The 27,733-nt window shown below is 38.6% G+C and overlaps 2 protein-coding genes across 3 annotated transcripts; both read right to left on the bottom strand.

Moving 5' to 3' along the window:
- Positions 1-12,780: 12,780 nt before the first annotated feature.
- LOC142537782 (uncharacterized) lies at positions 12,781-14,184 on the bottom strand. The gene has a single exon (XM_075643277.1). The coding sequence runs from the start codon at positions 14,182-14,184 to the stop codon at positions 12,781-12,783; it is 1,404 nt and encodes a 467-aa protein (XP_075499392.1).
- Positions 14,185-22,898: 8,714 nt separating this feature from the next.
- LOC142533079 (transcription factor bHLH112-like) lies at positions 22,899-25,617 on the bottom strand. Of its 2 annotated transcripts, none has more exons than XM_075639703.1 (6): positions 25,097-25,617; positions 24,224-24,917; positions 24,022-24,087; positions 23,862-23,927; positions 23,699-23,755; positions 22,899-23,520 (listed from the first exon to the last, which is right to left on the bottom strand). In XM_075639703.1, the coding sequence occupies exons 1-6, from the start codon at positions 25,396-25,398 to the stop codon at positions 23,368-23,370; spliced, it is 1,338 nt and encodes a 445-aa protein (XP_075495818.1). In that variant the 5' UTR covers positions 25,399-25,617; the 3' UTR covers positions 22,899-23,367. The 2 variants fall into 2 exon arrangements, with proteins under 2 accessions (XP_075495818.1, XP_075495810.1); XM_075639695.1 differs by having other exon boundaries at positions 24,224-24,926; positions 25,097-25,611.
- Positions 25,618-27,733: the final 2,116 nt, after the last annotated feature.

Here is a 27,733-nt window from a genome sequence, read left to right as displayed (position 1 = left end):
ACAATAACACTTAAACCTAAAGTTCCTAAAACCCAGGTCCAGCACCTAGGCGCTTGATTAGCACCTAAGTACCCGGAATCAGCACTGCGGCTCATCTAATTCAAAGCACAATTGTTGCGGCGCCTAAAAGGCAGCGCCCCGGCGCTAACCCTGCGGCTAAAAGGCGTCCCAAACACCTCAAAGCCAACTTCTACCCTAATCTCAACCAAACCAAACCAAACCAGCCTCGAACCAACACTTCCTAGCCCATCTTGGACCCTTCCTAGACCCATCTAACCAAGAACCTTAGCCCATGCATGCTACAAGGTGCAACAACCCGAGAATCACCCCAAAGAACTCCAACCGAGACCAACCTCAACCAAACCCCTTCGATCGACTCCAAGAACCCCACCAGCTGTTCATAGCCCTCTCCCAGCCATGTCACGACCCAAGAGGGTCAGTTTCTTGGCTGGAATCAAGCCATGCACGGATGCAACTCCCTAACCTCTCCATCTAGCCCTAGCCGAGACATACACCCAAGGAAACCGATCGGTTATCACAAAACATCGAACTCCAACCATTTCCATCCCCTTGACGCCTTACTCCTTGACATATACAGCCTCAAAACACCTATCCATAGCATCCCCCTTACACAAAGATCAAGAAAACATGAGTTGAATGCATAACATTAGGATATCATGACAAAACAAAAGCATAGAAGATTTAATATGCAAGAACCGAGAAGACTTCACACACGGCACACATTTCAGCATATTTCTAGCATGAATGATGCAAAAATAAAGATACATGGCTTGTCTTGATGAATATACGCTTGAAAACTCGAAGAACTACGCGTGGGACGTGAACTGGAGAGGCGAGGAAGAAGTTTTCTTGATGAAAACCTAAAGGCCGAAGCTGCTGCTGAAAGGGGGAGGGAATGCTATTGTTTTTCGAGAATGTGGAGGCTGCTAATGAGGGAGGGGGCGGCCAATGGGTGATAAGTAGGGTTAGGGTTTAGTTAATTAGGTTTAAGGCACAAAATAGCACACCGATGGGCCCTCATTAAATATTAAAAGAGTTTTGGAGCCCATTAAGCACTAAAATAAACCCCTCAAGCCCAAACACACTCCCAAAAATATTTCGTTTTGGTACGTTTTTTAAAATATTGCTCGAGCCCTCAAAAAGTCCCTCGAATCGATAAAATTTGTGTATCGGCTGAAAATACGACCCGACGAGTAAAAATACCCACCAAGGCCCATTTTCGAAAAATATGCTTTAAAACATCTCATATTAAATAATTAAAATTAATCCTTCACTAAAAAAAATTTCTTGATAATCCCCAGTCTTCATTCTTTGTTCGAGCGCGAAATACAACTTAAAATCATAATGCATAAAACTTAATAAAAATCCTGAAATAAGCCCTACCCATGCAATAATCATGCATTAAATGCATAAAAATCAATAAATGCATATTTTAAAATAAACCCTAGATTGCATGCATTCAGGTTAAGTATATCGAATTTTTTGGACCTTACAAGATAAGTAATGTTATGAGATGAAATAGTATAAAAAGTATTATGATACATACATCGAGGATGGGCATGGTGCGGAGCATGTTTGTAGCTTCAAACCTAATAATTTATTGTTAATTGAAACTCTTAAGACTATTGTGTTTATGTTTCAGATTCCAATTGACGTTGTCCATAATATGGCATTTGAATTATGGGAAGGTTGAAATCTGAGTTTGGGACATATAAATGATTGAGTATGTTTATCTAAGGTAAAAGTTGATAATCTACAAGAAAATAAGTTAAACTTAAGGAGCATTGTTGGGTACTTCATTGGATATGCCAAAAGGTCTAAAGGGGTATATGTTTAATTGTCCATCACAAATCATAAGGTTTGTGGAATCAAAATATGCGAATTTTTTTAGAATGACTTGATTAGTGGGAGCAATCAACTTCAGAATATTTATCATGATGCTCATTAATCTACACAGGTTATGTATAATAATTGTTTTTCACAACACCTCTCAAGTTAAAAACTGTGTTGTGGGACCAGTCATATAAATTCTACAAATTTTTTATCATGATCATGTGGATCATAATGTTAATCAAGATATTGAGCATTTGGTTGAACAAAAAGATCTAGCTTCATTGGAAAGTGTTGATGCAACATTAAAAAGATGTGGTGGAATTAAGAGATCAACAATTTCAAGTGTTTATATTGTGTATCTTGAATCTAGCTATTTATTTTAGAGCCAAAAATGATTTTGAGATGTTTTAATTAATCATGAGCCATAAGAAATCTAATTTATCATATAATGTCATGAATGATAAGGAATGCAATAGCACATAATGAAGTCTAAAAGTTGGTTCATTCGTCATTTGTCGTGGATGATTCTTTAAGATTGATAAAGTCTCTTAGGAAATACTAAACAACATAAGGATAGACTCGTTGCTAAGAAACCTACTCGAGGGAAGACAATTAACTACATGGAAATATTTTTTCATGTATTTAATAAAATTTTGTTCATGTGATTATGACATTAATAGCCCATTTGAATTAGATTTACATTAGACATACGTGAAAACAATATTTCTATTATGATATAGAGTAAGAATGTCATCTGATATAACATAATGATTATTCTCTAGTGATGTGAGCATTTACTATGCAAGACTGAGAAAGCTACATATATTGATACAAGCCTCACATTAGTGATCTTTAAGGTTTTACAGTATTATCTCTTCATTAAGTTTTGTTGACTACATTGTGGGTCATTGTGTATACTAGATGGTTAGAGGGAGCCGAATTTATAGGAAAATTATCAGAGTAATAGGTATTGGCCACTAAAAAGCTGCAAAATATTATGAGATACCTTGTTGGAACTAAGATTACAATCTTATATATTGACGAATTGACAATTTGAAGTAATTTATCAGTTCAACTATGGATTCTAAATTCGTGTTTTATTTTGAAGCACTATTGTATGATGTATTTTAAAGAGTTTCATTTGGGCTTAGAGTTGTGAATTTTATGTCTAAGCAATTAAGATTAAATTACGAAAATTATGTTGTAGTCTTTGTGATCATGGACAGTTAGCATGAAAAAATCTGCTAATTAAGAGCATAAGTCCTTGCGTAAAGAATAAATTTTTCACACACAATCACTCACACATATACAAGAGAGTTGAACTTCAAAGCTTATTTGAGTTAGTCTTCACATAAAGACATTAAAGATTGTGTTTGTCGTCTTGGCATAAGAGACGTTAAACATTATGCGGATTGTGAGGTTATGGCCTACAATCGAGAGTGTGCTAGGAGTTTTAATGAGGCAAGAGATAAGTCCTAAGTTGAAATGAGTTTGTATAAGGTGTTCTATAAATCAAAGTCTTCTAATGAATCCTTTTCAAGAGTGACGTAGAATTTGTTAATCTCCGAATATCCATTAAAAATTTCGTGTCTATATATTTATTGTATTTATTTATCATTTACATTGTTTTAAAATATTCATTGTTGAAGCATTTTATTTGTTCTTCAAGTACCAAAATATTGCATATCAAGTGTTTGATAAGATGCTTCAACCATAATATTTTTACTCATTCAACTTGAATATATTTTAAATACTTTATAAAATATTTAATCGGTTTCTACGAGGATTATTTTGAGTGTCTTCATCTTTATTTAAAAACCAAACTCAATTTAATTCATCAATGTTTAATATTTCAAGAATCGAGCTATTGTAGCTCAACAATGATCCCCATAATCGATCCTGTCAAGTGGTATCAGAGCGGGTTGTTCTTGAAAGAACATTGAAACTGATTTTGATGTTTAAAATTAGAAAATTTCACATTTTTAGAAAACATATATATGCAAAACTTAATTTTCGTACAGCTTGCAGGGACCGTGAGAAAAATGACATATCTCCTTGCTCGAATGTCCAAATGACGAAGCGTTTTTTGCGTTGCAAACTAAACTTGTAGAGGGTGGTATAAAATTTGCAGCCTATTTATGCACGAGAAAAATCAATTAATTCGTTGAAGGCAGAGCATATCTGCTGCAGCGGAAAATGAGCCGTGGAGAAAATTGGTTAGTCACTTAAATTTCGAACTTTCAAAAATATAGGGAGAGAACTCATTATAATTTTAATAGAGAGATTATTTTTAAATATTGAGGGGGAGAAAATTTTGAGCTTAAAATGTTTTGAATATATGACTTTTTGATTCACACAAAAGGGGGAGAAATATATTAGTTGAATCGATTGTTAATCCAAGTTTTGTGATCATCAAAAAGTGGGAGATTGTGGGAACATTTCATGTTCACAATCTTGATTTTGATATTAACAAAACTTGTTATTGTATTTCTAACATATATACTCATGTGTGAAGTTGCAAACACAAGAAAGAAACTGAAACTGAATTTAGCCAAAATGAACTTCTGGCAAGCTTTGATATTTTGATGATATCTCTCAATTGCATGATTCAAATGAAAATTCCTTCAAATTAAATGATCATAAAACTCAATTTGAAACAAGTCTTATTTCACGTCAGTGGGGCAAAACCAAATGTTATCAAGGTCTAACTGATAATTGAATTACCGAACTGATTAAACAAAAACATCAATCAGTTGGGTATGAATAGTTGTGGTATTTTGGTCATATCTCTCGGCTCGTTTATTGGAATGAAGCAATACAGTATGCGTTGAAAATATAAGACGACGATCTATAAATCATATGTTGGAACTTTTCAAGTTTGCAATCTTGATTTTGATGTTAACAAAACTTGTTATTGTGTTTCTAACATATTTACTCAAGTGTGAAGTTGTTAACACAAGAAGCAAACCGAAACTGAATTCTGCACAAACTGAATTTCTGGCGAGCTTCGGTGTTTTGATGATATCTCTCAACTGGATGTTCCAAATGACAATCCGCCAACGGGACTGATTAGAAAACTCAATTTGGAACAATTCGTATTTCCCGTCAGCTGGGCAAAATCGGATGTTATCATGGTCTAACTGATCGCTCAATTACCGAACTGATCACACAAAAACAGCAATCAGTTGAGTTTGAGCAGCTGCGGTATTTTGGTCATATCTCTCAGCTCGGTTATCAAAATGAAGCGATTCAGTATGCGTTGGAAAGATAAGATGATGATCTACAAATCATCTTCAGAAGTCAAAGTCTGAATCTGATGATACCAACTTTTCCCTAGGTCCGGTCTGGTGAGCTTGAGCTTCAGATCAACAATGTTTGAACCAGAGCGGATGGAGCACCACCGGTTTATACAGACTAATGGGTACTGGGGGCTGTCGAAAATTTTTCCGACACGACCACTTCGACCTTTTGATCGGATTTAGGAACAGAGAAATGGAAAGATGTAATAGGTGGAAGTTAATATCTTCATCCCTTTAACCATGAAACATATATGGGTATTTATAGTGGTTGAGAGAACTTCTTCCCATACCGTGCCGAAGTCTATTTTAGGTAAATTTCCTTATAAAATTAAATTCTTCTCCCATCACTACCAGTCCGGGCCGGATTCCTCGTCACATCTAATCATACGGCGAGATTCTAGACTATTTAAAGATTATTCACGCTTTTGACATGTGACAAAGTTCTTAGGATAGGAACAAGCTCGGGCCTGAGATTCATGTCACAAGCATCTGTGCTTGACAGAACCCTGCTCTGAGCGCTGATTGGGCTCGGATATGTGTGATTCAGCTACCCGGGCTCGAACGAGCGCTAGGGCTCGGCCGGGCACCAGGGCTCGGCCACAGGGGCTTGGCCGAGACCTACCCTGGTGCTCGGCCACTAGTGCTCGGCCGAACACTAGGGCTCGGCCTCTAATGCTTGGCCGAGCACTACCCTCGTGCTCGACCGAGCACTACCCTGGTTCTCGGCCGAGCTCTACCTCGGGCTCGGCCGAGCTCTACCTCGGGCTCGGCCGAGCTCTGAAGCCCTACACTAGTGTCAGAGCTCGACCGAGCATCAAGGCTCGGTCCTCAGGGGTGCGGCTGGGCTTGGTGCTCGACCGATGTGTTCAAGAAGAACGGCTGAGCTCGTTTATAGATGGTATCGAACTCGGACAAGTCATGCTCGACGGGTTACGTTTAAGGCCCTCGGGATGAAAACTCAAGCGCGGTGGAATATTTTGGGGACATCAGTAGTAACCCCCCCCTTGCGATCTAAAAGAAGTATTGAATTTTAGACCAGCGAATTGCTATGATTGATCTTGAAGCCCTTGAGTTCAACATTGATTGCGAGTAGATCTAAACCGTTCAAGTCATTTGCAAGATTTTGTTTGGCTAGGATCAGACGGTGGTGCGGATCCCGAGGCATTTGAACAGGCATGATCCTAGCCGTCTATTCTTGATTTAATCGGACGGCTCTCCTTCGTCCGACCTTCTTATAAATAGGGCCTTCATTTCATTCTAAAATCTCATCATTCTCTCATTTTCTCTCCAAGTTACAAATCGTCTTCGGCCCTTTCGACGTTCTCGGTTCGGCCGACTGTCTTGAGTTCGGTAAACTCTCGCTCCCAACTCTGTTCTTCTTGACCACTTTGGTAAGTTCTTCTTCCTATGTTAATTGCAATATTTGGTTAAGTCATGGATGAAGCTATAGGCACTTCTTCCCCCTCCCCTTCGAAGACTTTGGTGGAGCTTCCTTGGTACGAAATTAAGGCTTCGGTCCTAGGGTATGATGATGTCCCTAGGATTAGAGAGTTATCGGGATTACCTTCGAATATTGATATTCATATCCCCGAGATTACAGATAGGGCTCATCTCCCCCCCGACGGATATTGCACATTTTACTTGGACCAACTGGAGATGGGTCTTCGGTTTCCTATCCCCAGGATAGTTCAGTGCCTTTGTGATCACTATCTTATATGCCCTAGTCAACTAGCTCCCAATTCCTTTAGCACGCTTCTGGCTTTAGGAATATTGCTTAGGTATTTTGATATACCCCTCTCCGTAGCCCTCTTAGATCACTTTGTGAAAATCAAAAGAAAAGAAATTGGTCGGTTTTACCTATCACCCCAGCCCGGGTGTGATTTTTTGGGCGGGAACCCTTCATCCCACAAAGGTTGGATGAACAGATATTTTTATGTAGAGTCTGAGCCTCTTCCTTGGCACTGCGATATGGCTTGGGCCGAGCAATTAACCCTTAGAGATCCTCCCGTACCTAGGCGTGCCATCGACCTGACCCGCTTCCTCGCTAGTATCTCGGGAAGGTGTTTTGACGTCAAGAGCCTGGTCCAAGATGATCTTCTTTGTGAATTTAGGTTCTGCAGAAAAGGAGTCGAAGTGGAGGGGGACATAGGTATATTTTCCTCAGCCTTTCCACTTTTCCATTGAAAACCAATATTATGCTGACTCCATGTTTTTTTTTTTTGCTTTTTATGTCTCCCCTTCCCCAACATCTTCATTTTCTTCTCTCTTTTTTTTTTTATTTTTAAACAGACGAAAGGATCATGAAGTCGAAAATGCTTCAGAACATGAAGAGGAGAAAAGCTGAGATAGGAGCCTCTTCAAAATCCTCCACTGCTGAGGCCAAAGGGAAACAAAAAAAGGTGTCCATGGAGTCTGATAGCCAGCCAATGAAGAAGATTCTCATGACCACTGCTTCGTTCCCAACCCCCCAAGGCTCTGGGAAGAGGACACACAGTCCTTCCCCCGTACTTCCGGACCGGAAGCCCTAAATTTTGTTCGGCATTTGGTATCCTCTGAAGATCTTGCCCTCGTGAAGGCTGCCACCGACCTTCAAGCCATAGAGGCTATGTCCCTTAACTTTATGCAGGTAACTAGTTTTGTTTCTTTCGCATCAATAGTGTTTTTTTTTTTTTTGAACATGTGCCTTCGCTTCGCAGGCTCTGGTTTGGGGAGGCGAAGTCAGTGGTCGGATATGTGGAGCTCGGGAGATGGCTAGTTCCTCCCAAAAATCAATGAATGACGTCCTCAGTCGACATGGGGAACTTATGAGGAGGATGGAGGACCTTCACACGAAAAGTGAGGCAGAGAAGATGGCTTTCCTAGCCGAAATCGAAGCTGTCGGAGCCCATGCACAGGTCTTGGAGGACAAAGCGGCTTGGGCTGAGCAGAGGGCACTTCAATTCGAGGAACAATTGCAGAAAAAAGACCATGAAGCCGAGGCCATGTGGCTTCAGAAGAAGGAAGAGTTCATCCACTCTTCGGAATTTGATTCGCTGTGCTCGGACAAAGCCACTTCTTACTTCGAGTATGGGTTTAATGGAGGTATCGCTCAAATACGGGCCAACAGGTATTCCGAAGCCGAACACCCTTTTTCCTTCCTTGATGTGTTTAAAGCCTTGGAAGACATGCCCGAGGAGGAAGGGATGGGCAACAGAGAATGAAGGCACAGGCATCCGGGAGGAAGTGAGGGGGTCCGCCGAACAACGCGTTTTATTTCTCACGCTCTACTCGCTCAATACATTTGTATTTCTCGCGTTCTATGTCTTTTTCGTAAGGTTTCTCAATATTTGAAACTATGTCTTTGATTTCAAGTGACTAAGTACGTGTTTCGGTTTCCTTTATATCTCACTGTCAAATGCGGTATCGAATTTTTCTCTTGTTTTCGAGCTCGGAGCCGAGCTTTAAATCGTGCCGAGCACGAGGTCGGACTTTCGTCTTATTATCGAGCTCGAAGTTGGGTTTTTAATCGTGCCGAACGTGAGGTCGGACGTTCTTTTTATTGCCGAGCGCGAGGTCGGACTTTTATTCGTGCCGAACGCGAGGTCAGACGTTCTTTTTATTGCCGAGCGCGAGGTCGGACTTTTTTTTTTTTTAATTGCCGAGCGCGAGGTCGGGCTTTTATTCGTGCCGAACGCGAGGTCGAACTTTTATTCGTGCCGAACGCGAGGTCGGACGTTCTTTTTACTGCCGAGCAAGGGGTCGGACTTTTATAGGTTTATTTCGATTAAGAAAGATGATATATCAACGCCCAATCTTATTCATGTTTTCGAAAATAAAGACGTAATTTCATAACATAAAGATAAAACTAACATGATGGGTTGAGACTATGACTAAGCATAATATTTCTTCAAGTGTTGGACGTTCCACGGGCGCTTGGTTTTCTTTCCCTCAGCATCTTCTAAATAGTAAGCTGCAATTCCTGCTTTCCCAACAACTTTGTAGGGTCCTTCATATTTCGGGTCTAATTTTCCTCTCTCTCCCTGAAACTGGATTCTCTTCATGACCAGATCCCCTGTTTCGAACGATCGGGGCCGCACCCTTTTGTTGTATGCTCGAGCCATCCTCTTCTGGTAAGCAGCCATCCAAACAGCTGCTCGATTTCTCTTTTCCTCTATTAGGTCCAAATCCATGGCCCTCCATTCATCGTTATTTGGTCCATATCCTATCACCCGAGCACTTTCTTGTCCGATTTCTGCTGGCAGGACAGCCTCAGTACCATACACTAAGTTATACGGTGTTTCTCTAGTTCCGATCCGAGCCGTTGTTCGGTAAGCCCACAATACACTAGGTAGTTCCTCAACCCATTTCCCCTTAGCAGAGTCAAGACGTGTTTTAAGAGCGTGTACAATGGATCTATTAGTGACTTCGACCTGTCCATTGCTCTGGGGATAAGCCACCGATGTAAATATCTGCTCTATCTTCATCTCCTTACACCATTCCCGAACTTTAGAGCCACAAAATTGTCTCCCATTGTCAGATATAAGCCTCCTCGGTATCCCAAAGCGACACACCAGGTTCTTCCATAAAAATTTTAAGATCTCCCCTTCAGTGATTTTAGCCAATGGTTCGGCTTCCGCCCATTTAGAGAAATAATCTACTGCCACTAATAAGAATTTCCTTTGACCTGTGCTTATGGGAAATGGTTCCATAATGTCTATGCCCCATTGATCGAAAGGGCAAGGGGAGACAACTGACCTCATAAGTTCAGCTGGTTGCCATTGTAAATTAGCATGCTTTTGACAATTATAACAGGATCTTACCATCATTAGCGCATCTTTTTTCATGGTTGGCCAGAAGAAGCCTGCCATCAAAGCCTTCCGAGCCAAAGCTACACTACCGAGGTGATTACCACAACACCCTTCATGGATCTCTCGAAGGACGTAACCAGCTTCTTCTGGACCCAAACACTTCAAGAGAGGTCTGGAAAAAGACCTCTTATACAGTATTCCATCCAGGAGCGAGAAGCGGAGTGCCCTCCTCTTGACTTCTCGAGCTCTTTTTGATTCAGCCGGGACTTTCTCATGACATAAGTATTGCTGAATCTCGTATCTCCAATCTTCTTCCGACATATCTACTTTCTCAGCTTGGAGATGATCAATTTGCGAGACAAGCTCTGGTTCCGGGGGATGATCAAGAGAACTGGCCATTTTGGCCAGCCTATTTGCCGCTTCGTTCTCAGCTCGAGAGATTTGTTTCATGATTAACTCTGAGAAATCTTCTTTAGCTTTTTCCATAGCTTGGGCGTATCTGACCATTCTCTCATTTTTCACCTCGAACTTACCCTTACTTTGCTGTATTACCAATTGAGAATCAGAATAGAGGACGGCCCGAGTAATACCCATGCTTTGAGCAGCCCTTAACCCGACCAAAAGTGCTTCGTACTCGGCCTCGTTATTGGAGGCTCGGAAGTTCAGCCTCACCGCAACCTTGGTCTCTTCCCCCCAAGGAGATATCATTACGATTCCGACCCCACTTCCTGTTTGACAAGAGGAACCATCCACGAAGATCTTCCATTGTTCTTCCTCTGCTACTTGAACAGTCTCCGCCAGAAAGTCAGCTAAAGCCTGGGCTTTAATAGCAGTTCTGGGCTCGAACTTGATATCGTATTCACTGAGCTCGGTAACCCACTTAATCAATCTTCCCGAGGTATCTGGATGTGAGAAAATCTTCCCCAGGACGCTGTTAGTGAGGACCGTGATAGGATGTGATAAGAAATAAGGCCTCAATTTTCTGGCCATGATGACGAGGGCCAAGGCCAACTTTTCTTGAGTAGTATAATTGAGCTCTGCCCCCTTTAAAGCGTGACTCACAAAATAGACTGGCTGATGAACTGCATCATCTCTTCTGACTAGAACTGAACTCGCAGCCTGAGGAGTGACTGCCAAGTACACGAAGAGCTCCTCTCCCAGGACGGGTTTGTTCAGGAAAGGGAGTTCCCTAAGATAAGTTTTCAGCTCCTGCAATTCTTTCTCACTCTGATCATTCCATTCAAAATTTTTAGTTTTCCAAAGTACCTTAAAGAATGGGAAACTTCGATCTGCGGATCGAGATATGAATCGGGCTAGAGCGGCGATCCTTCCTGTCAATCGCTGCACTTCTTGGATGTTTCGAGGAGAACCCATAGAGGATAGTGCTTGCACTTTTTCTGGATTAGCCTCAATGCCTCTGCGAGTCACCATGTACCCCAAAAACTTCCCCGTCTGAACCCCGAACACACACTTGCTAGGGTTCAGCTTCAACCTGTATTCCCGCAGAGTCTGAAAAGTTTCATCCAGATCCATCACAAACTTGTCGACGACCTTGGACTTGATCAATATATCATCCACATAGACTTCAACGTTCCTCCCAATCTGCTTTTTGAAGACCTTATCCATAAGCCTCTGATAGGTAGCGCCAGCATTCTTTAGCCCAAATGGCATTACTACATAACAGAATGTCCCATCGGATGTGATAAAACTGACCTTGCTTCTGTCCTTTTCCGCCAAGGGAATTTGGTGATATCCTTGATATGCATCGAGGAAACAAAGGAGCTCGTGCCCTGCCGTGGAATCGACCAATTGATCTATCCTCGGGAGAGGATAACAGTCTTTAGGGCATGCCCGGTTCAAGCCGCGGAAGTCCACACACATCCGCCATTTTCCAGCCGACTTAGGAACCAAGACCACATTAGATAACCATGTCGGGAAATAGATTTCTTGAATGTGTCCCGCTCTTAATAAATCTTGCACATGTTCCTTGATGATAGCGTCTTTCTCGGGCCCGAATTGTCTCTTCTTTTGTATCACAGGTCGGCATTCGTTCGAGACATTCAACTTATGCTCCATCACCTCCCTCCTAACCCCTTGGAGTTCGGCCGGACACCAAGCAAATACATCCTTATTTTTCTCCAAACACTGGACCAATTGTTCTTTCAAGGGCCCTTCCAAGGTCCGAGCTATCCTCACGACTCCGAATGGGGGATTTAGGATAAGCTCTTCACACACGTCTTCCAAATAACCTCCCCTGCTTCTTCGATTAGATGTAGTTGATCGAGTCCCCTAGATTCAGGTCGACTTGGATGTTCAATTTTAACCGATTTCTGCTCAACCCTTACTTCTTCCACATAACATTTTCGAGAAGTCTTCTGATCTCCCTTAACCTCTCCTACCGCTTCTTCGACAGGGAACTTGATTTTTTGGTGAAGTGCCGAGGCAATTGCCATGAAAGCGGCCATGGCTGGTCTCCCCATAATAACATTGTACGACGAAGGGGCATCAACTATCACAAAGTTGATAATTCGGGTCTTTCTAGTATCCCCACTTCCCAAAGAGAGAAGAGATTGACGACTCCAAGGGGGTGTATTGCATGCCCCGTGAATCCAAACAAAGCCGTGGAGATAGGCTCTACCGTGTACTCGCCCAAGTCCATCTGATCCATTGCTCCTTTAAACAGAACGTTGACAGAACTTCCGGAGTCCACAAAGATACGAGCGACCTCGTAATTGGCGATCATAGCTCGGATAACCAATGCATCATTATGTGGGTCGGCCACCCCCTTCATGTCCTCGGGTCCAAAAGTGATCATTGGTCCTGAGCATGTTCTAGTGCTGCTAATCTCCATGTTCTAGTGCTGCTAATCTCCATGTTCTAGTGCTGCTAATCTCCATGTTCTCCAATCTTCTGCTGCTAGCTTTCCTGGCCCGGTTGGAGTCTCCGTCTGTAGGCCCACCCGATATCATATTAATTACCCCTCGCGGGAGTGGTTGTTCCCGAGGCTCTGCCCTCCGCATATTTGGGTTAGCATTTTGAAAGTTTTCCCTTTGATTCGGAGCCATTCTCCTTTCAGGATGACTTTCCTCCCGAGTTCTCTTAGGGGGTCGGTGCCCACCACTTGGACTGGCCAGAATCGCTTTCATTTCTGGATCTCTCTGGATGATCCGTTCTATTTCTTGATTCAAATGATGATATTCATCAGTGGTATGACCATAATCCTTGTGAAATCCGGAATACTTTTCTGACCTGGGGTTACGAGGTCCTCTGTCACTACTCCGAGGTCTTCGAATGAGTTGTCGTTCAGCACATAGCTCCAATGCTCGGGCTTTGTTGACTTTCAAAGGTGTGTAAGAGGCGAATTGTCCAAGCAACGTGGGTGGTTCGAAACGTCCGACCCTTGGCGTGAGGTCGGTGGATCGGACGTCTCGCATAGCTTTGGCCGAGATCTTTGGTTCACTCTTCCTAGCCATTTGTACTTCTTCCACGTTCATATACTTTTCTGCCCTCGCCAAGAGTTCTTCGAAAGTAGCCGGGGGCTTTTTTACTAACGATTTGAAGAAATCACCACCTCTTAGCCCTTGTGTAAAGGCACTAATCAGTATATCCGGGGTAGCCGAGGGAACATCGATGACCATCTTGTTGAACCTCTTAACAAAATCTCGTAGGCTCTCTTGTTCTTGTTGTTTAACATTGAATAAACTCAGAGCCGTCAAGGGATGCTTCTTGCTGCTTGCAAACTGGTGGAGAAAAGCTCTTCCGAAGTCTTGAAAAGTTTTGATGGTCCCTGGCCTAAGCAAATTGAACCACTGTTGGGATGATCTGACCAAAGTGGTTAGGAAGACCCTACACTTGATCGGGTCTGAGTACTGGTGCAGTAACGCCGCGTTCTCAAATCGGGGTAGATGCTCTTCCGGATCCCCCGAGCCATCGTATTCTCCGACGTTAGGGAATCTGAAATTTTGAGGCAATTCGGCAGCTAATATCTCGGTCGAGAAAGGGATCCCCCGAGCTAGAAGGGGTGGAGGAGGGGGTGCATTCCTCTCTTCTCTAAGACGTTCCATCTCCTCCCTTAATCTTTGTATCTCTTGTCTCTGAGCTTCACGATCCTCTCCTGGAGGAGGATTGTTGTCTTGTCTTTGGGCCAAGACCTGTTCGACAGTCGTTGTGATCAGTCGGACGAGTTCTGCCATGTTGGATGTTGGTTGATTGTCCTCTCCCGATCGACTCCTGGTACTTGCCATCTTATTTCTCTTTCAACGTTTCCCACAGACGGCGCCAATTGATGATACCAACTTTTCCCGGGGTCCAGTCTGGTGAGCTTGAGCTTCAGATCAACAATGTTTGAACCGGAGCGGATGGAGCACCACCGGTTTATACAGACTAATGGGTACTGGGAGGTGTCGAAAATTTTTCCGACACGACCACTTCGACCTTTTGATCGGATTTAGGAACAGAGAAATGGAAAGATGTGATAGTTGGAAGTTAATATCTTCATCCCTTTAACCATGAAACATATATGGGTATTTATAGTGGTTGGGAGAACTTCTTCCCATACCGTGCCGAAGTTTATTTTAGGTAAATTTCCTTATAAAATTAAATTCTTCTCCCATCACTACCAGTCCGGGCCGGATTCCTCATCACATCTAATCATACGGCGAGATTCTAGCCTATTTAAAGATTATTCACGCTTTTGACATGTGACAAAGTTCTTAGGATAGGAACAAGCTCGGGCCTGAGATTCATGTCACAAGCATCTGTGCTTGACAGAACCCTGCTCTGAGCGCTGATTGGGCTCGGATACGTGTGATTCAGCTACCCGGGCTCGGACGAGCGTTAGGGCTCGGCCGGGCACCAGGGCTCGGCCACAGGGGCTTGGCCGAGACCTACCCTGGTGCTCGACCGAGCACTAGTGCTCGGCCGAACACTAGGGCTCGGCCTCTAATGCTCGGCCGAGCACTACCCTCGTGCTCGACCGAGCACTAGTGCTCGGCCGAACACTAGGGCTCGGCCTCTAATGCTCGGCCGAGCACTACCCTCGTGCTCGACCGAGCACTAGTGCTCGGCCGAACACTAGGGCTCGGCCTCTAATGCTCGGCCGAGCACTACCCTCGTGCTCGACCGAGCACTAGTGCTCGGCCGAGCACTACCCTCGGTGCTCGGCCGAGCTCTACCTCGGGCTCGGCCGAGCCCTACACTGGTGACAGAGCTCGACCGAGCATCAAGGCTCGGTCCTCAGGGGTGCGGCTGGGCTTGGAGCTCGACCGATGTGTTCAAGAAGAACGGCTGAGCTCGTTTATAGATGGTATCGAACTCGGACAAGTCGTGCTCGACGGGTTACGTTTAAGGCCCTCGGGATGAAAACTCAAGCGCGGTGGAATATTTTGGGGGCATCATAATCAAAGCTTAAAATGCTGATAAATGACGATGAAGTTACTGGTTCTGCACAAACTGAAATCAGCTGGCTGATTTCAGCACACCAACTGAAACTGAACCAACTGCTGACCAGCTGACCAACCAACTGAACTGAACCAGCTACTGACCAACTGAAATTGAACCAGACCTAGCTGAAGACCTAGTTGAACCAGACCAGCTGAACTGAACCAGCTGAAACTGAACCAGACCAGCTGAAGACCAGTTGAACCAGTCCAACTGAACCAGTTGAACTGATTGACCAGTTGAGTTGACCAATTGACCAGAGTTGACTAGTCGAGAAAATGTCCAGCAAGACGAATTTGACCGTTGCAATTCCAGAAACAGTACAGAAACTTTCCAACGGTCATATGCCAGTGTCTAACGTATATATCAGTGTTGGAGCCTATAAATACAACATATTGAAGATCAAACAATAGCTTTTGAAGTGGATTCAAAGCATGGACAGTTAGCATGAAGATATCAGCTAGTTGAGAGCACAAGCCCTTGTGTGAGGATACATTTGAGATATACACTGTAAATGATAAATTCCTCACACATAATCACTCACACATATACAAGAGAGTTGAACTTCAAAGATTAGTTGAGTGAGTCTTGCACAAAGACAATAAACTTGTGTATGTAGTCTTTGCATATGAGACATTAAACAATATGCTGATTGTGAGGTGCTGCCTACAATCTTGAGTGCTAGGAGTTCTAGTTGGGTGCTGCCCTTCCGGAATGGGTTTGTACAAGTAGTTGTATAAATCAAAGTCTTCTAGTGGATCCTTCCCAAGGGGAAGAAGAAGGGGTGACGTAGGAGTGTTTGAAATCTCCGAACATCCATAAACAAATTCGTGTCTATTTGTTTATTGCATTTGCTTATCATTTTCACTGTTTTTAAAGATGAATTGTTGAAGCATTTTATGTGTTCTTCAAATATCAAAATATTGTATACCAAGTGATTGATAAAATGCTTCAACTGAATATTTTTACTCATTCAACTTGCATATATTTTAAATGGTTTACAAAATATTTAATCGGTTTCTACGAAGGATTATTTCGACTATCTTCCGCTTGGTTTTTAACCAAACTCGATTTAATTCATCGGTGTTCAATATTTCAAGAACCGAGCTATTGTAGCTCAACGATTACCCCCCTAATCGATCCTAACAATTGGTATCAGAGCGGGTGTTCTTGAAAGAACATTGAAACTGATTTTGATGTTTAAAATTCGAAAATTTCAGATTTTTTACACATATATATGCAAAACTGAATTTTCGCGCAGCTTGCAGCGACCGTAGGAAAAATGGCATATCTCCTTGCTCGAGTGTCCAAATGACGAACCATTTTTTGCGTTGCAAACTAGACTCATAGAGGTTTACAACGGTATAAAATTTGCAGCCTAATTATGCTCGAGAATATACAGTTTATTCGTTGAAGGCAGAGCATATGTGCTGCAGCAGAAAATGAGCCATGGAGAAAATTGGTCAGTTATCCTTCTTCTTTTATAATTTTCAAAATTTAAAAAATATAGGGGGAGAACTCAATAAAATTTTAATGGAGTTATTATTTTTAAATATTTAGGGGGAGAAAATTTTGTTTAAAATGTTTTGAAAATATGACTTTTTGATTCACACAAAAAGGGGGAGAAATATGTTAGTTGAGTTGATTGTTTATCCAAGTTTTGTGATCCTCAAAAAAGGGGAGATTGTTGGAACTTTTCAAGTTCGCAATCTTGATTTTGATGTTAGCAAAACTTTTTATTGTGTTTCTAACATATTTACTCAAGTGTGAAGTTGTTAACACAAGAAGCAAACTAAAACTGAATTCTGCACAAACTGAATTTCTGGCGAGCTTCGGTTTTTTGATGATATCTCTTAACTGGATGTTCTAAATGACAATCCGCCAACTGGACTGATTAGAAAACTCAATTTGGAACAAACGTATTGCACGTCAGTTGGGCAAAATCGGATGTTATCATGGTCTAACTGATCGCTCAATTACCGAACTGATCACACGAAAACAGCAATCAGTTGAGTTTGAGCATCTGCGGTATTTTGGTCATATCTCTCAGCTCGGTTATCGAAATGAAGCGATTCAGTATGCGTTGGAAAGATAAGACCATCGATCTACAAATCATCTTCAGAAGTCAAAGTCTGAGTCAAATCTTAAGATGCTGATAAATGACGATAAAGTAACTGGTTCTGCACAAACTGAAATCAGCTAGGCTGATTTCAGCACACCAGCTAAAACTGAACCAACTGAACCAACTGCTGACCAGCTGACCAACCAACTGAACTGAACCAGCTGCTGACCAACTGAAATTGAACCAGACTAGCTGAAGACTAGTTGAACCAGACCAGCTGAACTGAACCAGCTGAAACTGGACCAGACCAGCTGAAGACCAGTTGAACCGGTCCAACTGAACCAGTTGAACTGATTGACCAGTTGAGTTGACCAGTTGACCAGAGTTGACTGGTCGAGAAAATGTTCAGCAAGACGAATTTGACCGTTGCAATTCCAGAAACAGTACAGAAACTTTCCAACGGTCATATTCCTGTGTCTAACGTATATATCAGTGTTGGAGCTTACAAATACAACATATTGAAGATCAAACAATAGCTTTTGAAGTGGATTCAAAGCATGGGCAGTTAGCATGAAGATATCAGCTAGTTGAGAGCACAAGCCCTTGTGTGAGGATACATTTGAGATATACACTGTAAATGATAAATTCCTCACACATAATCACTCACACATATACAAGAGAGTTGAACTTCAAAGATTAGTTGAGTGAGTCTTGCACAAAGACAATAAACTTGTGTATGTAGTCTTTGCATATGAGACATTAAACAATATGCTGATTGTGAGGTGTTGCCTACAATCTTGAGTGCTAGGGGTTCTAGTTGGGTGCTGCCCTTCCGGAATGGGTTTGTACAAGTAGTTGTATAAATCAAAGTCTTCTAGTGGATCCTTCCCAAGGGGAAGAAGGGGTGACGTAGGAGTGTTTGAAATCTCCGAACATCCATAAACAAATTCGTGTCTATTTGTTTATTGCATTTGCTTATCATTTTCACTGTTTTTAAAGATGAATTGTTGAAGCATTTTATGTGTTCTTCAAATATCAAAATATTGTATACCAAGTGTTTGATAAAATGATTCAACTGAATATTTTTACTCATTCAACTTGCATATATTTTAAATGGTTTACAAAATATTTAATCGGTTTCTACGAAGGATTATTTCGACTATCTTCCGCTTGGTTTTTAACTAAACTCGATTTAATTAATCGGTGTTCAATATTTCAAGAACCGAGCTATTGGAGCTCAACGATTACCCCCTAATCGATCCTAACATCATATTAAGTTGTCAAAGTCTGAATCGAAGCTTAAGATACTGATAAATGACAATGAAGCTACTGGTTCTGTACAAACTGAAATTAGCTAGGCTGATTTCAGGAAACTGAACCAATTGAACTGAACCAGACCCGCTGAAACTGAACTGAACCAGTTGAACTGAACCAGACTAGAACTGAAGTGAACCGGACCAGCTGAAACTTAACCAGTTGACTAGTTTAAGCTCGGGAAAATGTCCAGCAAGGCGAATTTGACCGTTGCAATTTCAGAAACAGTACATAAACTTTCCAAACAATCATATTCTTGTATCTAACGTATATATCATTGTTGGAGTCCATAAATACAATATCTTGAAGATCCAACAAGAGCTTTTGAAGGGGATTCAAAGCATGGGCAGTTAGCATGAAGAAATCTGCTAGTTAAGAGCATAAGCTCTTGTGTGAAGATACATTTGAGATGTACACCGTAAAGAATAAATTACTCACATACAATCACTCAAACATATACAAGAGAGTTTGACTTCAAAGATTAGTTGAGTGAGTCTTCACACAAAGACATTAAAGATTGTATTTGTGGTCTTGGCATATGAGACATTAAAAATTATGCGGATTTTGAGGTTACGGCCTACAATCGAGAGTGTGCTAGGAGTTTCAATTAGGCAAGAGATAAGTTCTAAGTTTAAATGGGCTTTTACAAGGTGTTGTATAAATCAAAGTCTTCTAGTGGATCTTTTCCAATGGGTGACGTAGGAGTTGTTAATCTCCGAACATCCATAAACAAATTCGTATCTATTTATTTATTGCATTTACTTATCATTTCCATTATTTTAAGGATACATTATTGAAGCATTTTATGTGTTTTTCAAATACCAAAATATTGCATACTAATTGTTTGATAAAATGCTTCAATCAAAATATTTTTACTCATTTAGCTTGAATATATTTTAAATATTTTACAAAATGTTTAATCAGTTTCTACGAATAATTATTTTGAGTGTCTTCCGCTTAGTTTAAAAATCAAACTCGATTTAATTCATCGATGTACAATATCTCAAGAACCGCGCTATTGTAGCTCAACGATGATCCCCTTAATCGATATTGTCACATTTATAAAGTTATATTGGAGCTTGCTAGACAGATAGTGTCATTATGCCAACAGTTAACCAAAATTTTTTGACGAAAATGGTAGTAGGTATTTTGAAAACAGATCAATCTTGCTCATATTTATAATAAAAAAGTTATATTTTTGTCAAAAAATGTACTATTTTTTAATGGATGACCAGATAGAATATTTGTCTCACAAAATTGACATGTGTAACAATCTCACTGGAATTTTTATGTTTAATATATAGTTTAAAGATCATACACATCACATTTAAAAAAAAAACTTAAATTGGCGAAGTTTTTTATTTCTTATTCCGGTTCAAAATAATATCTGCTACACATATCCGGGATTTTAACAGTTGGAGAAAAGCATCCTGCCATATGATTTATTTCTTAGTCACTTTAGACTTAAAGACGCCAAGAAAACTTTTTACCCAAAATGTAAAAAGTGATTCCCGGCCGTACCTTTTACTTTAGCATACAGCATCTTGTTCTGCTCATAATTTGGGGTCAAAATTTGTTTGATATTGTTAATTTTTAATTTAAAAATGTATATAATAATAATAATAAGCTCTCTTAATCTGTCTCCATCTGACAATTAATATTAATATTTGTGGCGTCCTGACTAAGCTGTACCAAATTTTATTATTCAAAGTACAAAGATTGCATGTACTTATTAAATTTTTGTAGATTTATTCTCCAAAACTTTCTACATTGTAAATTCGTGTAAATATATTCGATGGCTTTTCAATTGATGGATACCTGAAATTATTTAATTTCTTACAATATATTTTTTTTGAAGTATATATTTTACAATGTATCTATCATACATGGTTTCATTTCTAGAAGTCTGATAAAAGGAATGGTGCATTTCAATCTATCATAATTTGGGAATATTTGTTTTTGTTATACCCTTGTTTTGAAATATCTCGTTTCTGTTTCAGTTTGTTGACTGATTCCCTGCATGTAGGATAGAGTCAGGATTCAAAAATATGTGGGGATGACTCCGTCCCTAGTAGACAATATGATAATTGGGGTGAACATTCGATTAAAACGAACCGAACTTTCTAAAATTAAATTATCCGAATTTTTTTTGTCAAACCGAACCGACCAAACTTAATTTACTACGTAAGTCGAACAAACCAATATTTTAAAACCAAAACCAAACCGAACAAACGGAAACTATATATTAAAAACCGAAACCAAATCGAAACTATATATTAAAAATTGAAATCAAACTGAACTAACCGATATTTTAAAAAAATAAAATCAAACTTCCAAATAAACTGAACCGATTTTTCAAATTAATTCAGTTCGCTCAATTATTTTGGTTTAAACCTATATTTGCTCACCCCTATAATGTAATTGATGTTTGTCCCTCACTTATCGATGTTTGCTTTTCAAAAAAAAATAACTTGATAGTTTTTCATCTTCACTCTTTGAGTTACCTAGCTAGAAAAATCCAATCGTGTCAAACATTTCCAACAAGGAATTATTTTCCAAATATAATAATTATTCAATTTTCTCAATAATTCTCAAATATTTCAACCAATTGATTATTTTTCCCAAATTTTGTAGCAGTAAATTTTGAAGATAAAAATTTAAACTTGAAAATTTATACATTATAAGCCAATATTATCGCAACTCAAATTAATCACAACTAAATATTTTGCATAATTTTAGAGCTGTCTAATTTTACATCAATTCCGTATAATTTCAGAATCTATGATAATAAATCAGCCAATAGACAATAATAAAGTGTGATTTGTGGGGGCTGTTTTATTTTTTAATTTTTAACACGAGGCAGAAAAAAATAATATATATTTTTAAAACAAAATAGGTGAGACCGTAGCCCACCCTAACCCAAGAATAATTCTGCTCCTCTTTGCATGTCACTCAAATGTACTTTGCAACCTCTTTGCATGAGAATGAAATTGGAGAAAAAGAAGAAAGTCAGTTTTAGTACTGATCATATAATTTCTGATCAAGGATAAAATTATGTTGCATCGCGACCATATATCATTTCTATTCTCGAGCTTCCATTTTTATTGGGAAAAATAACAATTTTATTCATGTAATTTGCGTGTTTTTTTCATTTTTAGTCATGTTGGTTTTCATCTCATGGAGGAGTCCATAATTTGTAATATCGTTTCCACCTCGAGTGTTGACATTACACCAGAAGATGATGAGGAGGCTGACACCGAAAATGGTGAAGTGGCATCAAAACTTACTGAAATAGTGTTACACATTGCTGATATGTCTGATGTCATGTTAACACGACGATGAAAAAGACTAAAATTGAAATAAATACAAATTAATGGACTAAAAATTGTTAATTAATCGATAACAATAAGTTACATGTTAAGACTTGAGAGGTAGAACCGAGTGTTTAATTATATTCTCGTTATCTGTTGTAATAAGAACTGCCTCAATATTTATGAAACAAAATTGTCTGGTTCATGGAAATTTTTAAGATACTTTTCGAGTTTTAGAACTGATATTATATAGTGCCACTATCTCAATCTTAGTAAAGACAAGAACACAAAAATTAATATGAAACAACCTTAATCAATTTAGTAAAATGGATGTTAAATTGGCAACAAGAAGACAAAAACTTGTGTGAGACGGTCTCACGGGTCGTATTTTTTGAGACGGATCACTTATTTGGATTATCCATAAAAAAAGTATTACTTTTTATGCTAAGAGTATTAATTTTTAGACAAAAATTTGAGTGAGACAGTCTCACGGGTCGTATTTTGTGAGACTAATATCTTATTTGGGTCATCAATGAAAAAGTATTACTTTTTGTGCTAAGAGTATTACTTTTTATTGTGAATATCGATAGGGTTGAGCCGTCTCATAAGTAAAGATTCGTGAAATTGTTTCACAATATACCTAATCCAACAAGAAACCCTTACTAAAAACATGCCGAAAAGGACGGCTTTCTAACTTCCGCCACCAAAAAAAACAATTGAAGAGTAATAAACACAATTATTTATAAGATCGCTTTGCGTTTATAAAATTAAATAAATTATCAAGAATTCCATCGACGTCGATCCTCTTTCTTTCTATAATATTATATATATATATATATAATTTTGAATAAATTAAAGCTCGTGGAACTGAAGCACTACATAAAATAAAGAAACAGGAACAAAGCTTCCACTAATATAATCTGCTAAATTTAGCTCTATCTCGTATTATTATACCTAAACTAATTAATCTATAGCTTAATTTAGCACCTGTTCCTGTTCTTCGATCAATCTTAAATTCTTAATACATATTATATTACAATTCATCATTTGCTATCCTACACAAGATATGGCCCAGAATTGGCTGTCTTCCACGGACGGTCGCCTCTTTCTTATCTTTTCCATTATTTTCCGGTCTTGAATTCTTGGAGGAAAAAAAAAAAGCAAAACAAAAACAAAGACAAAAACAAGTTGGGATTCGTTTTTGCGTTCTCTCTCAATCCAGCGTTTTCACGGATAGAAATTAAGATACAGTCTTGTTCCAGAAAATCAGTGGTTTTTTCCTTGGCCTAATTTTCTTTTCTCTACCTGAAGCTGACACCAAATGTGTGTGTCCAGAAATCAGATGTAGTCTCAGCAGCAACAGGGGAGGTGCTCGATATCGGCACCAGGCAAAGGCCTCGGCCTTTTAAATCTATTTTTAACCCTTCTCGATCCTTAGGTTTATAACCCGCGGCCTGCATGAAATATGTATGCTGAAGCTATAACCACGAACGGCTTAAATTTAAAAATTTTAATTATATAATATTATTGTTAAAGATCATCGGTTTCGTGCATTTTCATATATATGGCCTTAAAGCAAATTGAGTGGAAAAATAAATAATTGGACTTAAGTCATCTTATTCCTAGATTTACCTGTTGATGTTGCAGTACTGGAGGAGCTCCATTTTTCAAATATGGAGTACTTAATACCTGTAAGTGAGTGCGTACAAAAGTATGTATAAAAATCTGAGTTAGAGTGTAATTAAAGAGCAATAATGAAGCATTTTGAGTAAGTTATTGTAAGGGTCTATCATACCTTGACTTGATCATGGAGAAACTTGATATATTCAATTGCTTCATGCAGAACTGATGCTGTATCAGTCTGAAAGGATAATAAACCTTCAGTTAATCTAAAAAGGACATATAAAATATTAATTAAAGCTGTTGAAATGTGGAAAAAAGATGGAATAATTTACCTTCCCGAAAGGTGAAACCAACTGCTGGAGGGCGGTTACTCGATCCCCCAGTTTCTCTTTTCGGACCTGTCGAAAAAGTTGGAAGTTAACATCCGTTTTCTTGCAAGAAACAGTGGTTAAAAAAAAGAAGAAGAAGAAGAAGACTAAAGATGTCATTAAATTTTTTTCAAAATTTGAGTATGATCGAGTCTATTTACTGTACCTTAAAGGTTGGCAATGGTGATGGAGTCTCGATCCGGGGACGCTTTATGGCCCGTTCGCTGCTGTTTTGTTTCTTTGCCATCGAGGCTACGTCTCGGGCTCCTTCGTGATTGTTTGCAGCACTAATATTAATTGGGATGTTATTTTTTATGCTGTTGTGAATTGATGGAAGGATTGGGGAGTTTGTGGAAGGGATAAAGTTGGACGAATCATTGCGGAAAGGTGGAGTGGCGTTCCAGAAGCGTGTGGTGGTGTTACTGAACGGCAAATGATTAGCAGGCTGTTGCCTTGATGGCTGGATCACCATGGAAGAAGATTTAGGCAAACTGGACAGTAATAGTTCGTTCTGATTCATTCCATAGTTTGCTTCCGACAAATAATTCATCTCCTGGTCATCTAAGAAAGATAATACGTGAGGCTGAGGATTATCTTGGCCCAACAAATTCTGCATCAAGGATGAAGTGTAGCTATATGAAGATGGATTTAGGGGAAAGTTGACAGGTATTTCTTCGCAAGTTGCAGCACATGATTCGATGGAATTAGCGGTGGAATTTAATGGCTGATGATGTATAGAAAAATCCTGATTCACTTGTTTGAATGGGTTGCCGGACAAATCTTCACAGAAATTCTTGGGATTGATCCAGTTTTCTTGCCGATAATTCATTATTTGAGAATAATTTTTCTCTGATCTCCCACTTTCATGCCTGCAAGATGACAAGAAGAAAACAAATGAAAAACTTGGACAACTGACTGTCTTCTGCAGATGATTACAAACAAAACAAATCAAAAAATCCCAACTTTTTTCAAGAGTTCTACTGAATTTCCAGTAGCAGGGCAAGAAGTTGGTCACTAAAAAATCAAAGCAAAAACTTACAGAAAATCCTGATTCCAGCAATCAATTGACAAGCTTCCATTTGAAATTCTCGGCTGAGTTTTTGGAGCATCTGGAAAAGTAGTGCAGCTACCATCGGAAGCTGAACCGGCGGAGTCATCGCTTGATATCACCGTTTTATTCACGTCCATCACCGGTTCATCACAATTACTCGGCCACCCCAAGTTTCCGAAGTCGTTGACTGCCCATGAACATGGCGAGGAACCGAACAGATTTCTCGGCGAATTCCACCAGTTCGCGCTGCAAACTTGAAATTCTTCTGCCATATCCACCTGTGTAATCATGCAAGTGTCTCGAGAATTTGCCCTAGCTCTATTTATTTCTTGTGAATTGCTTGTTCTTTCTCAAGCCAGATGAATATATATGTATATATAAACGGGAATTCTTGGATTTTGCGAAATGGGTTTTGTATGAAAGTAAATTCAATCCAGACCGATGTATATATATAGACATGGATATATGTACACATGAACAGTTGGTGGAGCAGACAGTGAATTAAACTACTGGAATTTGGTTGACATTTGAGTTTTGATTAGACAAATGAAATTAGTTTGTGGAATTTTATTATATCGGAATTAGAGGAAAAAAGAATTTTACTTGGAATACTATCTTTTTTTCATGTGCAAATGTTAGTTTTTATTCTGCATTTTATTGATGTAATAGATTTGATATATTATAAATATGAATTTGTATGCATAAAAAAAAAATTAGTTGTGATTTTTCATTTTGAATGGCAACTTTACGAAATATGCCATGGTAATATGCTCTTGCTTTTCAAAAAATATTTAGATTATTATGTTTTTAATATTCAAATTTTTAAATCATTCACTCCTCTTTATTATTACCAGTAATATGCTAATAAATTATTTTTTATGCAAACATTTTGTTGTTAGAAATAACTTATGATTATATTTAATATAAAATATATTATTTCATGTCATTTTTAAATTTTATGGTGTTTTGTAGGTTTTTTTTAAAAAAAAAAGTTTGAATTTTTTTTTTAAAAAAAAAGTTTGAGATGATGTAGTCATTTTGTGATTATTTTATAAAAGATTAGGTCTTTTGTGAGACGATCTTATGAATCTTTATCTTTGAGACAGATCAACACTATCGATATTCACAATAAAAAGTAATACTCTTAGCATAAAAAATAATATTTTTTCATGGATGACCCAAATAAGATATCCGTCTCACAAAATACAACTCTTGAGATCGTCTCACATAAGTTTTTACCTTTATTAAAATTTCATGAAGGCATTAGTTTTGTCCTTTCACAAGAATAAACAATTTCAACTTGCTAGTACTGTTTGCGATATATTACAAAAAAGGTTCCTTTTTTGTTTAAAGTTCGTTAAAAAATTTATTTAAAAATCTATAAGCTAAGTCATAAGGATTTTTTATTGCATGAGGAATTCGGCGGCTGAGATTTGTTATAGAGGGGAACCTGGACCTAAGAACCGTTGGATTGACCAGGATTGAAGATAATTATATATAACTAGTATTTTACTCATGCGATACGCGGTATCTATCTCATATATATAATATGATTAAAATTGAAGCCTTTAATCAATATTGACTTGATATATTTAAAATTTCAGTGTGGGTTTTGGATGATTGTTTTGTGAATATTATATTTTAAAATGTATTTTAATTTGAAGTTGTGTGTGAGTAATAAAAATATTTATGTTGCATATATATATATATATATATATTTGAATCGAGATATTTAATCAGTGTTGTATCTCGAAATATTTATGTTAACTGGATTCATTAAATTTTATCTTGCACATATCGAATTTTTCAGCTTTTATTATGTATTATAAATATTAAAAACCAATTTATTTCAGATATTATTTTTGCATGCCAATTGCCAACTACCTATCCTTGTAAGGAAACACGGCACGAATGTCGTTACTTTACACCTGCTATTTCTTGTTTTATTTAGCGAAGCTGTTGTATATATTATTGCCAAATTTTAAGCAGCATAAAATATAATAAAGACAAAAACTTGTGTGATACGATCTCACGAATCTTATTTTATGAGACGGATCTCTTATTTGGGTCATCCATTAAAAAGTATTATTTTTTATGTTAAGAGTATTATTTTTTATTATGAATAACGGTAGGGTTGACCTGTCTCACAAGAGACATACTCATATATAAATGATATTATATCAAATAAGATATTTTAAAATTTTATATAAAATTTAGACTTTTGTCAGTTTGATTTTACAATATTTATTTTTTAACTATAAAACTCGTCTCTACTTTATTTAGGACATATTTTCTTGCACTCTTTGATTTCAAAACTTAAATTTATCAAATTCAGTATATCCAAGTAAAAAAGAAATACATTTTTTTGGTTATACGATATTTCCCAAATCTATTGGTTATTCTAAATAACGAAGACAAAAATAGTATTACATCATTTTCATTATTTTCAGAGGAATATTTTTTGTCATTTTTTGCATATTAAGTATTAACACAATCATTCTGTTTAATCTATTTTTTTTGGAATTTCCAAAAATACTATTTCGCTGTACTATATTTTTTAATTAAATATACTTATATTTTTATGATAAAATATCCCACTTCTAATCATTATCTACACGAATATCA

This window comes from Primulina tabacum, chromosome 2 (assembly GCF_025594145.1).
Source record: "Primulina tabacum isolate GXHZ01 chromosome 2, ASM2559414v2, whole genome shotgun sequence".
Lineage (NCBI taxonomy): Eukaryota > Viridiplantae > Streptophyta > Magnoliopsida > Lamiales > Gesneriaceae > Primulina > Primulina tabacum.
Note: the sequence above shows the minus strand (reverse complement) of the source record. Positions and strands in the feature narration are given on the sequence as shown.

Coding starts and splice junctions, on each gene's coding strand:
- LOC142533079 (XM_075639695.1), bottom strand. CDS start 25,398: ATGATTACACAGGTGGATATGGCAGAAGAATTTCAAGTTTGCAGCGCG. Junction 24,088..24,223: donor CACCATTGCCAACCTTTAAG/GTACAGTAAATA, acceptor CTTTTTCGACAG/GTCCGAAAAGAGAAACTGGG. Junction 23,928..24,021: donor TGGTTTCACCTTTCGGGAAG/GTAAATTATTCC, acceptor TTATCCTTTCAG/ACTGATACAGCATCAGTTCT.
- LOC142537782 (XM_075643277.1), bottom strand. CDS start 14,184: ATGGCAAGTACCAGGAGTCGATCGGGAGAGGACAATCAACCAACATCC.